Source organism: Danio rerio, chromosome 16, assembly GCF_052040795.2.
Source record: "Danio rerio strain M-AB ecotype USA chromosome 16, GRCz13ab, whole genome shotgun sequence".
Taxonomy (NCBI): Eukaryota; Metazoa; Chordata; class Actinopteri; order Cypriniformes; family Danionidae; genus Danio; species Danio rerio.
Window position 1 is genome coordinate 53,150,001 of NC_141036.1, and position 16,296 is coordinate 53,166,296.

General features: G+C 33.5%; 2 protein-coding genes across 5 annotated transcripts in view; one reads left to right on the forward strand and one right to left on the reverse strand.

Annotated features, from left to right (window-relative positions):
• Positions 1-4,398, forward strand: part of col28a1b (collagen, type XXVIII, alpha 1b) — a 36,558-nt gene extending 32,160 nt beyond the window's left edge. The window contains exons 33-35 of one of the 3 annotated variants that reach the window (XR_015510163.1): positions 1-55; positions 1,424-3,128; positions 3,191-4,108. The exon at positions 1-55 is cut by the window's left edge and continues 10 nt beyond it. Coding sequence is in view for 2 of the 3 variants with exons in the window: in XM_087284960.1 (XP_087141086.1) it covers positions 1-55; positions 1,424-1,598; positions 4,152-4,324 (403 nt within the window). In the remaining variant the exon portion in view is untranslated. 3 annotated transcript variants of the gene reach the window in all.
• A 1,044-nt stretch (positions 4,399-5,442) lies between these two features.
• c1galt1b (core 1 synthase, glycoprotein-N-acetylgalactosamine 3-beta-galactosyltransferase 1b) lies at positions 5,443-15,258 on the reverse strand. Of its 2 annotated transcripts, none has more exons than XM_087288247.1 (3): positions 13,839-15,258; positions 9,437-10,089; positions 5,443-6,433 (listed from the first exon to the last, which is right to left on the reverse strand). In XM_087288247.1, exons 2-3 carry the CDS (start codon positions 10,037-10,039, stop codon positions 6,260-6,262), a joined length of 777 nt encoding a protein of 258 aa, XP_087144373.1. In that variant the 5' UTR covers positions 10,040-10,089; positions 13,839-15,258; the 3' UTR covers positions 5,443-6,259. The 2 variants fall into 2 exon arrangements, with proteins under 2 accessions (XP_087144373.1, XP_087144374.1); XM_087288248.1 differs by having other exon boundaries at positions 14,865-14,963.
• Between the last annotated feature and the right edge of the window lie 1,038 nt (positions 15,259-16,296).

Here is a 16,296-nt window from a genome sequence, read left to right on the forward strand (position 1 = left end):
TAAACTGCTCCAAAAGGTGTGTGAGAACATTGATGGATCAACCTTCAGTTCTAAGGTACGTGTACACACACACACACACACACACTTCTGTCAAGAAGAGTATATTATTATTATATATATTATTATTATTATTATTAGAATAATTAAAAATATGTTGGCATGTTTGTTTTGTGAGATACTGATTAAAATAAATTGTACACACGTCCTACAGTGTGATGGAATGTATTTATTACTGTTATTATTATAATTGTATTATTAACAATGAACAAATTAATAATGTTCCTAAGTTACTGTATTAGTGCACTCTAGTACTGGTCAGATATATTAGACACCATATTTCATATAATGTCTACATGATGTTCAGTGAGAAAATTATGTTATACTGTAAAGAATGATTAGTTGACTTAAAGTGAGTAAACCCATTGCTTTTAACATGATTAGTTGACTTTAAAAACAACCGCTTTACTCACTTATTTTAAGTAAAGTCAACTAATTATAAGCAACAGAATTACTCACTTGTTAAAAGTCAATTTACCGATTTGTATCACCACATGATCACCAGCATCAGTGAGGAGATAGATGTCATTCGAGAAGATTCAGTGCTATGAGCCAGCCTAAAGCCAGATTGAAAAGGCTCAGTGATTTCATTCTATAGGATAGAAGTCTTTGTAATTGATTAAGTACAATTGTTTCAACAATTTTTGAGATGAAGGTTAAGGCGGAAATGGGTCTTAAGTTTTTGAGATCAGATAAATTATAAATAAGCGAGTAATCCTGTTGCTTTTAAAACTATTAGTTGACTTTATTTAAAATAAGTGAGTAAACCAGTTGCTTTTAAAACAATTAGTTGACTTAAAATAAGTGAGTAAACCAGTTGCTTTTAAAACATAAGTTGACTTAAAATATGTGAGTAAACCAGTTGCTTTTAAAACAATAAGTTGACTTTACTTAAAATATGCGAGTAAACCAGTTGCTTTTAAAATGATTAATTGACCACATAAATAGTGAGTAAACCTGTAAATGAACTAGGTGCATTATTATATTAGTTCAAATCAACTGAACAGTTTTAAGTTACAGTGGGTTTACTCACTTTCTTTAAGCAATGATCTTTCACAGTGCAACTGATTTGATCTACCTCAGAGAAGTTAAAATCGTACACTAAATATCTTCAATAAATGCACTTCATTTTATAATAAGACATTTTTATATGCTTTAGGTTTTTTCAACTTCATTTAAAACGAGAGACTACAATATTTCAAGCATTATGACTACATCATTTGCAGTTTAGTATCTGTGTCAAGCTACAGGGCTGTTTAGGCGGACAAAAGGGAGATTACATAACATAAATCTTAGGGCTAAAAACAAAAACAAAACAAAAAAAAGGGTCTGTGGTATTTCTCAACTTTCAAACTGTAATTCTCAGCCAGGTGCATTTGAGGAGTCTGGCGTCTTCCCCTATTATGATCCTGAATCAGACATTGTTGGCACCATCAGACCGTATTTGGAAAGAGAGGACCTGATCCTGAACCTCCTCCCAGATTTCTCATCACGCAGAACGACTGACCCACCACTGATCTTTCAGCAGGATTTTACCACAGGTAAACATTAAATACAGAGGAGATCAAAACTAGAAAACACCCTAATTTCCTATACATCGAGGGTCACTGCTTAGTCCTATTTAAAGATAGTTAAAAGAGCAGTTTTTAGGCACGAGTTGCAGCATATACACAGTAGAAAAACCTAAATGAAACCTCTGATAAAAGAGCATGGATTAAAATTAGAGAACACTTTTGGATTCCTGACAGACGGTGTTAATCTGATGCCTGATAGTAAATTCCTTAACTATCTGCTAAATCAGATTTACATTCTGTCATTTACTGGTTCCAAACCGGTTTGAGTTGCTTTCATTTGTTGAACACAAAATACATTTTGAATATATACGTATAGTGGCTTTTTCAATAGTATCTGGATGCAGCCTTTATGATGCAAGCTGAGATTGCATCACTCAGCGGTGCAATGTCAGACACAGAGCACTCAATGAAGTGAGTGACAGGTAGGGTTAGGGGGTGGGATTGGGTGAGTGCATTAAAAAGCATAGGATGCAGCTCAGATTGCACTGCACCAGGTCTGCATCCAGACCCCTCTTGGCTTATTTGGGGTTAATTATTGTGATCTCCCAATTGCAACAGATAAATACTGGGAAATCTCTGTATGATGGCATTTCATGATGTTCAGCCGTATAATCTTAAAATGTGAGCAACATCCCCCTTTTTGTCATCACTTTAGATATTACGCTAGAGAATCATTCAAACACTAGCTCTAAAGTGACATTTGTGAATGAGCAACAGTTTCTGCTGTTCTGACGTCAGCTGCAGATGTGAACGACTGGCGGAAGAAAGTAGCTCCTAATACAAAAGGATTTTTTAGACTGTTTGAAATTCTTTTTTTAAATACACGATAATGCCGTCAAACTGTTGTATAAATCAAATATCACAATCGTAGCAGTGCGATGTGCCCGTTTGTCGTCATTGGTGGGACACTAAAAGCTGATTTATACTTTTGCGTCAAGCGCACGCGTATGCTACGGCGCAGGATACGTGTTGATGCATAGCCCTGCGCCGTTGTGGTCGTCGCAACGATGCTTAGCGTAAGTTCTGTGATTGGACGGCTTGGTAGTGCTGACGAGTCTGGGCGAGCCTGATGGAGCGATTGTTTACAAGTGTGGAGTCCCGTGAAGGAGCTCCTGATGGAAAGTTTTGTTTTGTGTATACCTCATAGTTAAAGTTGTTCCATGTCCGCCAGTTCCTGCCTCAAAAAGAGCAAGTTTGAGCCACTTGTACAATCAGGAAGTGTTCAGAAAAAACAAAACACCAGCGAAGAAACTCGACCCAGAGGATTATTAACACCTCTCTGCCAACTAGCGTTTCGGAAGTGTTAATGCAGACCAGCACACTGCAAAAAATGCTTTTCTTACTTATAGATATTTGGACTAGAAACAAGACAAAAATCTAAGTTCTTAAATCAAGATGCATTTTCTAGACAAGCAAAACATTGTCTTGTTTTAAGAAATAATATGCCAAAATGAAGCCAGTTTTTCCTTAAATCAAGCTAAATAATCTGCCAATGGGGTAAGCAAAATAATCTGATCACAAATTGAAAAACAAGATTATTTTGCTTACCCCATTGGCAGATTATTTAGCTTGATTTAAGGAAAATCTGGCTTCATTTTGGCATATTATTTCTTAAAAAAAAGACAATGTGTTTTGCTTGTCTAGAAAATGCTTCTTGATTTAAGAATTTGTAGATATTTGAACAAGATCTAAGTAAGAAAAGCATTTGTTGCAGTGCAGAGACAGCGCGCAGAAGTATAAATGCACAGCTACGCGTGTTGCATGCGCCGTGGGTTACGCCGGTCACTTGACACAGTATAAACCAGGCTTAAGGCACTCGACCTGTGGCCAGTGCCCATATACAGCCATAACGCACTGCAACTCAGGTGATATTGCTGATATATTTATTTATTTAGGTTATACTACTATTAATCGCTTTATAAATATTCCATACGGAATATTTAAGTGTTTAGATTTTTGTACAATAATTTTTAAAAGTAATAATTTCTGTTTTTTGGATGAATTATATGAGAATATTTTTTTTTTTAACAAAAATGGTTGCAAATGACTGAATTTGCAATATAAAGCTTAAATAAAAGTTTAAACGCTTTTTTATTATTTAGTTTAAGTTGGCCTCATATCTTCAATCATACTGAAGAAATCTTTTTCTAACAAAAATTTTCTAACAATAAGTTTTCAAACAATTGTGTAGACAAATGGCGAACAAAGTCTGCAGATTCTGTCTGTTCCTGTCTATGAGAGACTAGTGCACTGATAAATATTCATATTTATTTTTGACAGCTGTAACCTTCAGAAATGAGTTACTCTGTCTACATCCTAACACAATCATTGCTGTTCACTGCATTTCCCCATTGAATCAAATTATTTGTGTGTCTTGGTTGTTTGTAAAACACGCATGGCAAAGCTACAACTGAAATCAATACAATTTCTGAACGATGATTACATTATTTTGTGAAAAAAAAAAAAATTTCTACTCCAAGATAAATTCTGTTCTATCAATTTCTATCTCTCTTGTCTCAGATGAGCGATGTCTACAGCCGCTGGACCCCGGGCCATGTCGAGAGTATGTTGTTAAATGGTATTTTGATCCAAAAGCCAATTCTTGCGCTCAGTTCTGGTTTGGAGGCTGCAAAGGCAACAAAAACCAGTTTGACAGTGAACTGACCTGCAGAAAAACCTGTGTGAGACTGTGAGTATTACAGCACTCACCCTGAAAAATGGAATAGTGTATATTTTAAAAAAATAATAATAATAAAGCTAATGGACCATTTATATATTTAAATATATATATATATATATATATATATATATATATATATATATATATATATATATATATATATATATATAGCTTTTACTATTATAACTGTGAACATTTAAATAATTAAACTGCTCAGAATAACTTGAACAATCTTGTAAAGGTGCAAGCCCAGTGGCAACAAAAAGTGTCACAACCCGCTGGTATTGTTTTGTGATTTCGAGACTGGGGGAAAAAATGCATTGTTAATTTTAAAAATAAGGGAAATATTGAAAGAATGGCATGAATAAACTAATTGTGGAGTTTTGATGACGTTTAAAAAGCTGAAGTGTCAAATCAACATCCTCTCCCTCCATAAAAACCAGAAATTAATAAATAAAAATTAACAATATTAAATACAATAGCTAAACATTGGCAAAACTAGTCCCTAATAATCTTTCAATATATATACATAGATGTCAACCTAATGAAATGAATATGGTAAGAACACATTCACTTTGTGTCAGTACCAGATAGGGATTTCTCAGCTCTTCTGAAGTTTAAACAGTGGCTGTTTAGTTTAAAAATCAATATGAACTTAACTGAAAACACTTGATCTCATTTCGTTCTTTTATGCCAAAATATGCTTTCAGCTTAATTAAGCCGTGTGAATTATTGAAAAGTACTACTCTTTCATTATGCTAGTGTCTGTTTTTGCTCCATTGACATCCATTCTAATGACGTTTTTTGATTGCAAAGCCATGACACCATATAAGCATCAAATGCGAAATCAAATGCTTATTGCTTTGTATTGAATAACCTGTTCGTTTTTATGTTTATATTAACCTCTCATTTCCTCTTATTTCTCTCATGCATTTGTTATTTTATTTTATTCACAATTCTCCCTTATTGTTTAAAAAGGAACTATAGTTTGTAGAGACTGTATTCGGTTTTATTTGTAAATGTTTTGTTGTTATAAATAAAAATAACAAAAAAAGATGACGACAACATGTGATCGGTCATCATGATTGCAGCAACTTTGAGTCCCGAAGCGTCTTGACGGCTCCGTTTTCAACTCCGCCTCCGCCTGCGCTCGGCTAATCTCGTTGATCACCGGCTGCAGCTGAGCTTCATGTCGAACGCATCTAATTAGTTTGATCAGGTGTTTATTTAGGGTGGAACTAAACTGTGCAGGGCTGCGGCCCTCCAGGAATTGAGTTTGACATCCCTGGATTATTGGATGTCATGGCTTTGCAATCAAAAAAGTCATTATAAATGGAAGTCACTGGCAAAACAGCCACCAACATAATGAAAGGGTAGTCCATTTGCCAAGAGTGCATTGTGGAATTTCTGAAAATCCCAAAGCATTTTCCTGAAATATGTGTCGAAATAATAATTGTCACCAAAAATCATTGAATTTGCTTAAACAGAGGAAGTTGTGGCCATATTAAGCCTAAAAAAAAAAAAAAAAAAAAAAAATCACCCCAGAGTGGATGAAAACATCCCCAACAGCACATAAGGGTTAATTTAGGAAGGAACTGCAAGTATTCTCAAAAGTATTTTTTTTTTTACCATAGCTGTTTCCAAACAACATAATTTTGTGTATGACTCCTAAATGAGCAACGAACAAGAGAGTTCAAAATGTCTGAACGTTGTTGCAATATATGAAATGGTAGCTTTTTGAAAAACACACACATAAAATGCAATAGAACAAGTGCTATAATGCAATTATTTGAAATAAAACCCACAAAACTATTGAGTCTTGATGCACATCGAACGATTTTCATATCAATTTTTAGTCTGTATATGTTTTTCAGTCTTTTGTTCTCCACAAATGTTCTCATGTAAACTGTTTTTTTGCCACATTAAACATCTTTTTTTAATTCTTTGTCTATTGTGTGTTTGTCTGGTTAATCTCAATGGTGTTGTTTTGGTGATGATGAGGGTTGAATCTGTACTTGTATCCGAATGGTCGCAGGTGATACGTATAATACTCCAGCATGTACATGTCTGCTGCTCTCAGATAATGAAAAGAAATCACAAAATCCGAACAGCACTCCGGGCCCTGGGAGAAAAAAGAAAAAGAAAACAAAAAATATATCTTCAGTTTCACATAATTAGAGTAATTTTGGACAATTGTCATTAGTGCACAATTCCTATAGGCCTCCATTTCCCACAATGTTGCAGCAAAACAACAGCATAAACTAATATGACGATGATCACCTCAGGTACTGACTATGTGCGTTATTCAGAATTAAATGCTACTACTAGTATCACAATGAGGAACACAACACTTCTTACTTCTTACTGACTTGAACCGTTACAGGCAGTAAAAATAAATAAATAAACAACTTTAATAAAGTGTTCCGTATTAATAAAATAGTTATTATTTAAACAGTTATTTTATTGTAAGTATACTTATACGCTACAAAAGAATTATGTTAGATACAGGGGCATAGCGGATTTTTCTAGCTATTTTCAATGGCTAGACACCGGCCTCACAGCTTTGTGAATGTCAGTGCCGTCACCTATTGATCCGTGATCGGTAAATGTAGCTTGTGTGGACGCTACTGCTCCACTTGACTAAAAAATAGCTTTGCTACTGAAAAGCTATTTGATTTAAGAAGTAGCGATGCCACCGCTACGCTAATGAGCAATGTAGTTATAGCAGAAGAGCAACGCTTTAGTAAATGGCCTTAGCAGTAGGCATCGTGCATATCAAAAACAGGCAAAGCAACAGATTAATATTATCCAAAATGTCAGATTTTTAAAGAAAATGTTTACATGTAATCTTTAACATTTTCATAAGTGACTGTAATTTAATTTAGCATATTCTCAGTAACTTTAACGAATTACTGTTACTTTTATTTTGTAATTAAATTACATAACGTCGTTACATGTAACTAGTCACTCCCCAACACTGGCTGTGAAAATGCACAAACTTCTAACATTTTCCTTTTTTTGATCCTGACAATCATTGGACTCGCGAAATCCTGGAGGAAATCTCTAATTTAATGATGGTAGTTTAATGTCACTCATAAGAGATACAATAACTGCAAGTTACAACCATCAAATAAAACCCCCTGAATGGCCTAAAATCAAATCACTCTCTTTATTTATTCTAATAAAATCAAAATAAAAACAAATATTAACCAGTTTGGTTTCATAGTGACTATACAACAAGTAGAGAAAAACACAATTATGCTGTACTCAGTCCCTCCATTCATTTATTTAAGGCCTAAAATTTATTAAGGGTTTTTGCAAAACTTAAGACACTATCTATTCACTTCAATTCTTGTGTTTTGCTGTGAAAATGCAAAATCTTTTAATTATTATTATTATTATTATTATTATCCCAACAACTATTTGACTTACTAAATCCTGGAGGAACTCTCTATTTTAATGATAGTAATGTATAGAGCCCATATTTTGCATTATAAAATGTCATATTTTGCTTTAGGAGGTGTCCAACAACAGGCTGATATGCATGCAAGGTCAAAAAACTTCTTATAATAAAGCATTTATTTTGACCTAATTACCCCAGCAACTCCCATATGATTCATTCAGTGATTCACTTTTGTTTACAAACCCCTCTTTTGTGTGATGCTAATCTGTGGTGATTGGTCTGATGACCAAGGGAAAGGCTTGTTCACGTTTTACCAGATCCGGTACTACATATTAGGGGTTGTGCCTTATCAACGTTGATGTATTAAGGCAAAAGATCTAAACTATTTTAATTTCGTTAAAGAATCAATAGTTTTAAACACATTGCACTTTTAGATTTAAACATCAGCCGGATGTTTTCATTCACTTAGAGCTGTGTGGAAGCTCATTTTCAAAAACATTTTACAAAGCTCATTTTTAATGCCACTCACAAGACATCCAGTGACTGCAAACTAGAGCTGCACAATTAATCGTTAAAAGATTGCGATCTTGATTCGACCCTCTAGACGATCTTAATCCAGCATTTCTACAATTCTGCCAATCATATTTTCAAGTTCAGGAGTAGAAAAGGCGGCTGCACGAGTCTTTTCATTGTTTCACATGCATTGCTCAGTGACATCGACAAATGATTTTGAATGAGTCACATAATGTGTTTATAAGGTTTAATTCACCAAAAAATGTAATTTTTGTCTTAATATGATGTTTTCGCGGCCGGGAAAATCACACATGACGTGAGCTGCTGGCCGTGAGCTGTTATCACAGAGAGGGCGCACGCGCTCTACTTAATGATAGCCGCGCGCACCTACTTTAGTGAACAGAACCTGCATATGTTGCGAGTAACAGGTAATACAGTTGCAAATAATATTCAGTTTGTGGCACAGATTGATCGTTTGGGAGCTGCGCGCGAAGTATAAACAAGCTCTTAGCAGTCAAAATGAAACCGAAAGTGTGCACTTCATTTAAATGATCATATCGCAGTTTAGAGCTATGATTATGACAAGCATTTGATGTGTTTTTTCTTTCATAGCGAACTCAGTTGTGCATAAAAATAAATGTTGAATTTAATTTGATAAATGGCAAATGTCTAATTTTACCAGTGACTAAAATTGTCTAATTGCAAGCATATATCTCAAACATAATAATTCAACATCAGAATTATTATAAGCAGAATAGAATTATTTATAGAAACCAGTAGACCTACACATAATGTTATTATAAATGTGTGCCATATGTTTGTTTTTACCATACCTTTATTTTACATCTACAGAATCGTGAGAGAATCGTGATCTTTATTTTAAGCAAAAAAAAAATAAATAAAAAATTGATTCTCATTTTAGCCAGAATCGTGCAGCTCTACTGCAAACCAAATCCAGTAACCCTCCAAATGGACTAAAATTTGATGACTCGCGCTCTGTGCAGCCTTACTCGCCTAACTTCATAACTATAGCGGCTGTTTGTCGACTGAACTAAATTTATTTTTGATGTCTTGGTCACACTGTTTAGAGGGCCAGAACAAAGTGCCTCTGGGGCCGGATTTGGCCTGCAGGCCACCAATTGAATGTCCCTGGACTAAATCAAATCCCTCTCTGTTAATTCTAATTAAATCTGAAAAACAAACACTCACCAGTTTGGTTTTATAGTAACTGTACAACGAGTCCTGTTTCTTTGTATTATCCTTGTGAATGAGGTGTTTATCAGGCCAGAACGGATTAAATGTTTCCCTCAGATTGGCATCTCTAGTATCCACAGCCTTCACTCCCATAATCTCCATGCAGCGGCCCAATGCCATGTCCTCCAGAGAGCTGAAATGAGTGCAGCGTCCCGTCACGAATCCTTGCACAAATCTCCTGAGAGCCTCTCGGCTCAAAACATACCCGGCTCCACCGCTCATGTATCCCTGCCGCACAAACGGACGAAATTTGTGTCCGAAATAAAGAGGTTTTTCGGTGTCGTGGTGGGAGAGCAGGTATCTGAGGTTTTCCAGCACCACAAAGGTGTCGTCGTCGGCTTTGAGAAACCAGTCGGCGTGTTGGAGGTGGTGTTTTTGGATGTGCTGAAAGGCTCGGATGGTCTTCCAGTAGAGCTGCGATCGACCCTCGCTGACGTTTAGACCTACTGTGGGGAAATCTGAGGATTGCGAGCTCATGTACAGCACCAAGTTACAGTGTTGAGCCCAGGTGGCATTCACATGCTGGAGACGCTTCTGCAGGTTTTCAGGCCTCGTCATGATCCAGCATAACACACGAACACGAGGATACAGAGACTGCGCCAGATCAGCTGTCAAAATCAAGCAGAGATGGTCAAAATCTTTTCAAATGTTTTAAAGCTTTTATTAAACAAGGAGGCATTACACTGACCAGAATTTACCCTAAAGACATTTGTGAGAACTACGGATGTAACAGATACAGAAGGGTTTTAAAGCTGTGAAGATCAGTCGATTCATCAGCAGATCGCTCGCATGTCAGCTTATAAACAAACCAGCTGATCTTCTCGGCTTTAAAACGCTCCAGTTTCCCTTTATCTGTAGTTACACTCCGTAAACAGCGATGAGTTCGATAAACTGATGACCTTCAAGGCCAATCACAGTCATTTCTGTTGAGCACAGAAACCAATGGCTAATCAGCGCTGTTTAAGAGTGTACTCAAGAGCCATTGACTCAAATGGTGCTCAAGTTGACTCAACAGCGTTCAAATTACGTACAAAACACTAAAATTTATATTAGCAAAATTAGGGAAAGAGGGAAAAATGATTAGCCATCCTTTAAATGTTTTGTTTTCAAAAATATTTGTCTAGAATTTTTCCGAATATTTCCTATATTTTTCCTTGTAGAGATGGTCTCACTTCTCTTTTGATTTAGCTGGAATAAAAGCAATTTAAAGAAATAAATAAGAAAAATTCACATTATATCAAGATTATTAACCCTTACATAATTACCCGGTTATGCCACAGTTTAAACTGAATAGCATCTTCTAAAATAACAAGCATAATATTCTGTACTGGCATCATGACAGGGACAAAATAAATATGCTATTAGAAATGTGCTATTTTCACAACTTCCACATTTAAAAACGTTGAAAAAAAAAAATCTCTATTTAAGGATTATATATTAAATAAATATATATGTTTGTGGAGTAACAAGAATCTTAAAAGAAAAAAAGAGATGTCTTCAACATTAGAAATGAGTTCTTAAAACAACAATGCTTAAAATGTTGGAAAATTAATCTTCTCTATTAAATATTTATATATACTAATGAAGTCAGAATTATTAGCCCCCCAGAATTAACCCCCCTGTTTATTTTTTTCCCCCAATTTCTGTTTAAGAGTAGATTTTTTTTCAACAATTTTCTAAACATGTTAATAACTCATTACTAATAACTGATTTATTTTATCTTTGCCATGATGACAGTAAATAATATTTAACTAGATATTTTTCAAGACACTTCTATAGAGCTTAGTGACATTTAAAGGCTTAACTAGGTTAATTAGGCAGGTTAGGGTAATTAGGCAAGTTATTGTATAACGACGGGTTGTTCTGTAAACTATAGAAAAAATATAGCTTAAAGGTGACTAATAATTTTGACCTTAAAACGGTGTTAAAAAAAAAATGTAAAACTGCTTTTATTCTTGCCGAAATAAAACAAATAAGACTCTCCAGAAGGAAAAATATAATCAGACATACTGTGAAAATTTCCTTGCTCTGTTAAGCATAATTTGGAAAATATTCAAAAATGAATAATAAAAAAAGGGTGGGCTAATAATTCTGACTTCAACTTTATAAATTAAACCCTTTTTTGCTGTTGAGAAAAAAAATAAAAAAAGCATACATTTTCAATGTTAATACAATAGGAAATATTTGTTTAATAACAATGTGAACAAATAATTATTTCGATTAAAATTGAGCTATTTTAATGTCTGAAAGTGTTGAGGTTATACTTCCAAAAAGACTAGTTACAGAAGTGAAACAGGATATACAGATACTGTAAAGCCAAAAGGTTAGGGTAGCTCAAACCATTTGAGGAAACAGATCACAACAAACCATTTAAGTTCAAAAACTAATCCTAATGAGTACTGTGAACTTAGTCCATTTGAGTAAACGAAGCAGTTTGAGCACAGTAAAACCCAATAAATGGAAAGAACTCAAACCAACTGAGTACTGTAAAACCCAACAAGTTAAAGCAACTCAAACCGTTTGAGGAAACCGATTACTACAAACAATTTAAGTAAAAAATAAAATAAAAATCTATGAGTACTGTGATTTTACACCATTTAAGTTGAAGTAATGAGGTATTTAATTAATTACCTCTTAGCTCAAACTCTTTTCAGTAGAACTAACTATCAGTAAATTTTAAGTTGACTATACTCATTTCATTTGATAAAGTTGACTGTTGGGTTTTACAGTGTAAACACACACACACACACACACACACACACACACGTTTCTAAAAAAGGCAGCACAACTGTCTTGAACATGGATAAATTAGGAGATATCAGCAGTATTTGACTTTCCATCATTTCCTTGGTCATTTGTCTTTGTTTAAAATTCAGCTTTAAATAACAGAATACATTTTAAAATGTGAATAATTAAGATGTAAAAATGTTATTTTAAACTTATAGTATTTGACATATGATGACATGATAATATTTGTGAAGCTGTGCATTGATGGATTTGCTCTTCAGTGTTTGAGCTTTCAGCAGTTTAATATAGACTACACAAAACTGAACTAAACTCTGAAAACTGGACTGACCATTTCAATTTACTAGAACTACAATAGCCAATTTCACACAATGATACCGGTAAATATCCGGAAAATTTCCGGAACTACTTTACCGGTATATTCAAAAAAAGCGCTGTTCACACAGGCGAGGACGTTACGGAATTTTTCCGGAAAAGAGCATTCACACATCCATCGCAAAATGCCGGTAAATTCTGACATCATTAACCAGAAATGACCTCTAAACGGCTGTGCTTGTGTTTGTAAACATTTGACTACATTACAAACTCTTCGGATGGATCAGTATTGAGTACAACTCTAATGAAAACATAGGGAAACACTTTGATATATGTGTGTGCTGGCGCGATGGGCGCTCACGGGCACACGCAAAGCTTAAAGGTAAACAAACAACGGATTATCATAAACATTTTATCGATAATTATTTACACAGCATTAAGAAGGAACATAGAAACATTATCTGACTAACATCTAGCAGCTAAAGGTGTCTGGAAAGAATATTCAAAGGCTTTTATTCCCATAAACCGCGCGCACGTGAATGCGTCTGACTGTTGTGATTGGCTAAAGCAGGTGTCTGACGTCAGCCCGTTCTAGACGTGGACGCGCTTATTACGGCAATCTTCCTTCTGCATTCACACAGCGCAGCATTCCGGCAAATTACCGGTAATGTTACAACTTCTCTTTCCGGAAAATAGCCAGAACGAATTTACCAGTATTTTCAAAAAGGACCTGTTTACACATACACACCTTTCCGGAAAATTGCCGGTAATTTTCCGGAAAGGTCTGTATGTGTGAAAGGGGCTAATGTTAAGCTGCTTTGACACAATATACATTGTAAAAGTGCTATAGATGTAAAGATGAACAGAATTTGACAGCATTATTGTATTTTTATATAATAATAATACTAATAATAATAATAATAATAATAATACTAAATCCAGCCATGATGAGCATTTAAGAATTTCTAAATAATATTTATAATCATTTAGACTAAACTTTGGAGACTAATAAAAAAAATAGTAGTATTTGCTTATAATGCAGTTACAAATAACTTGATCTGACTTGTTTAAATGCTTAAAAACATTTAAAAGCAAAATTGACAATCTATGCATTTTAGTCGTACTTTTGGGAGACAAAAAAAGAGCTAAAATAAGTAATAAATAAACATTTAATAATGTTAAGTGAAAGCATATACAGCTGAAAACAAGTAATTTTGGACAAGCTGAAGAACAAAAAATTGAGATGCGTGCTCGAACTAATGACCATGAAAAAAAAAGATTATAATAATAAACAAACCATTCTTGTTCCATGCATGACTCTTGGCGTGAGAGGAAAGAATATGAGCAGGTGTTAACGTTCTGCCTTCAATCCTTAAATATACAAGCTGCTGAACAAACACAAAACCAAGCAATATCCCACAGAAGAGCAATAAGTGTGGAGAAATTCCTAAATATTAAAAAGCGACTCCATGAATTGTAAATGGGGAAAAAAAGCAAATATGTGCAGGTGTAAATGCTCTGCCTTCAAAACCAATTCATTCATTCATACATACATACATTCATACATTCATACATACATACATACCTATATACATACATACCTACATACATACCATACCATACCATACCATACAGTTGAAGTCAGAATTATTAGCCCCCTTTGTATTTTTTAAAATAAATTTCCCAAATGATGTTAAACAGAGCAAGGACATTTTCACAGTATGTCTGATAATATTTTTTTCTTCTGGAGAAAGTCTTATTTGTTTTATTTCGGCTTGAATAAAAGCAGTATTTAATTTTTTAAACACCATTTTAAAGACAAAATTATTAGCCCCTTTAAGCTATAGATTTTTCTATAGTCTACAGACCAAACCATCATTATACAATAACTTGTCTAATTACCCTAACCTGCCTAATTAAACTAATTAACCCAGTTAAGCCTTTAAATGTCACTTTAAGCTGTATAGAAGTGTCTTAAAAAATATCTAGTCAAATATTATTTACTGTCATCATGGCAAAGATAAAATAAATCAGTTATAGAGAGGAGTTATTAAAACTTATGTTTAGAAATGTGCTGAAGAAATCTCTCCGTTAAACAGAAATTGGGGGTGGGGGGGAATAAACCGAGGGGCTAATAATTCAGGGGGGCTAAACAAAAACAAAAGTAAAACCAAGCAACATCCCACAGAAGAGCAATAAATGCTGAAAAATCTAAAAGGAAAGAGCAAAAAATGTGAAATGGCACGCAATGCAACCATCCACAGCAGAATAAATATTATCATTATCAATAATTAGAAAAAAAAAAAAAAAAAAAGACTCTTACCATAGTGTTGCGGTTTAGCTCACATTGGTCTCATTTTCTCGAATATTAGCCACAAAAAACTGCCTTTGCCATCAGTCACATCTCTTTATTCATCCTTTCCTCCACACTTTTATTTGATCTTATAGTGACGTTGCAGGATTTATCATGTCTTGATAGCACACCTTCAGCCTCTGACGCAACAGTTATTAAATCAGTCATTAAAACCAACAACAATCATAACCTTTCTCTCTCTCAAAGTAATGAACTGATATTTACAGTACATACAGTAGAGCTTTAAATGATCTGCAAACACATCCATGACAAAGTTACTGAACACCAGGTGTACACATAGGGCTCAACCTGTGCAGTGCATGTCTTGCATAGTCTTGGATACGCTCCACCCCCTTTGATAGTCTCGGCATGGAGCTGCTGAACACCAAAGACGCTGTAATACTTTATTTCCGTGAAGCGAAGTTAAAAGTTTGTTGGGTCAACGAGAATCGGGTACTTAAAACTGCTTGAAAGTGGAAAGCGATTTTCTGAAGATTTCGCTGATCTTTGAGTTAAGAAGCTGCTGGAATATTGCATATAATTGAGCAAACTTCAGATGAAAGCTCTTCACGAAGACTATTAGACAGAGTAGGAAGACATTATAGAAGTGACTGAGGTTTATTTCTTTTTGTAAGACTTTTCCCAATTTAACAGTGGTATTTGTACTTCAATATTATTATCTAATGGATACATAGACGCACTAGCTGTGCTTCCATCTACCTATTTTTATGAGCATTTTGGAATAATCGCATGAAATAAAAAAAATAATAAAAAAAATAAAATAAAAAAAACTGTAATTATTGGTCCTGAAAAAGAAATGTCACAAGACTCCTTTAATATATCTTCTTGAATGAGGTATCACACCCTTTATTTACTAAAATAGAGGGTCTAATTTCTATATATATATTTATATAAATTTATATATATATATTTATTTATATATATATATATATATATATATATATATATATATATATATATATATATATATATATATTTATTTATATATATATATATATATATATATATATATATATTTATATATATATATATATATATATATATATATTTATTTATATATATATATATATATATATATATATATATATTTATTTATATATATATATATATATATATATATATATATATATATATAAATAAATATATATACATATATATATATATATACATATATATATATATATATATATATATAAATAAATATATATACATATATATATATATATACATATATATATATATATATATATATATATATATAAATAAATATATATACATATATATATATATATATATATATATACATATATATATACATATATATATATATATACATATATATATATATATATATATACATATATATATATACATATACACA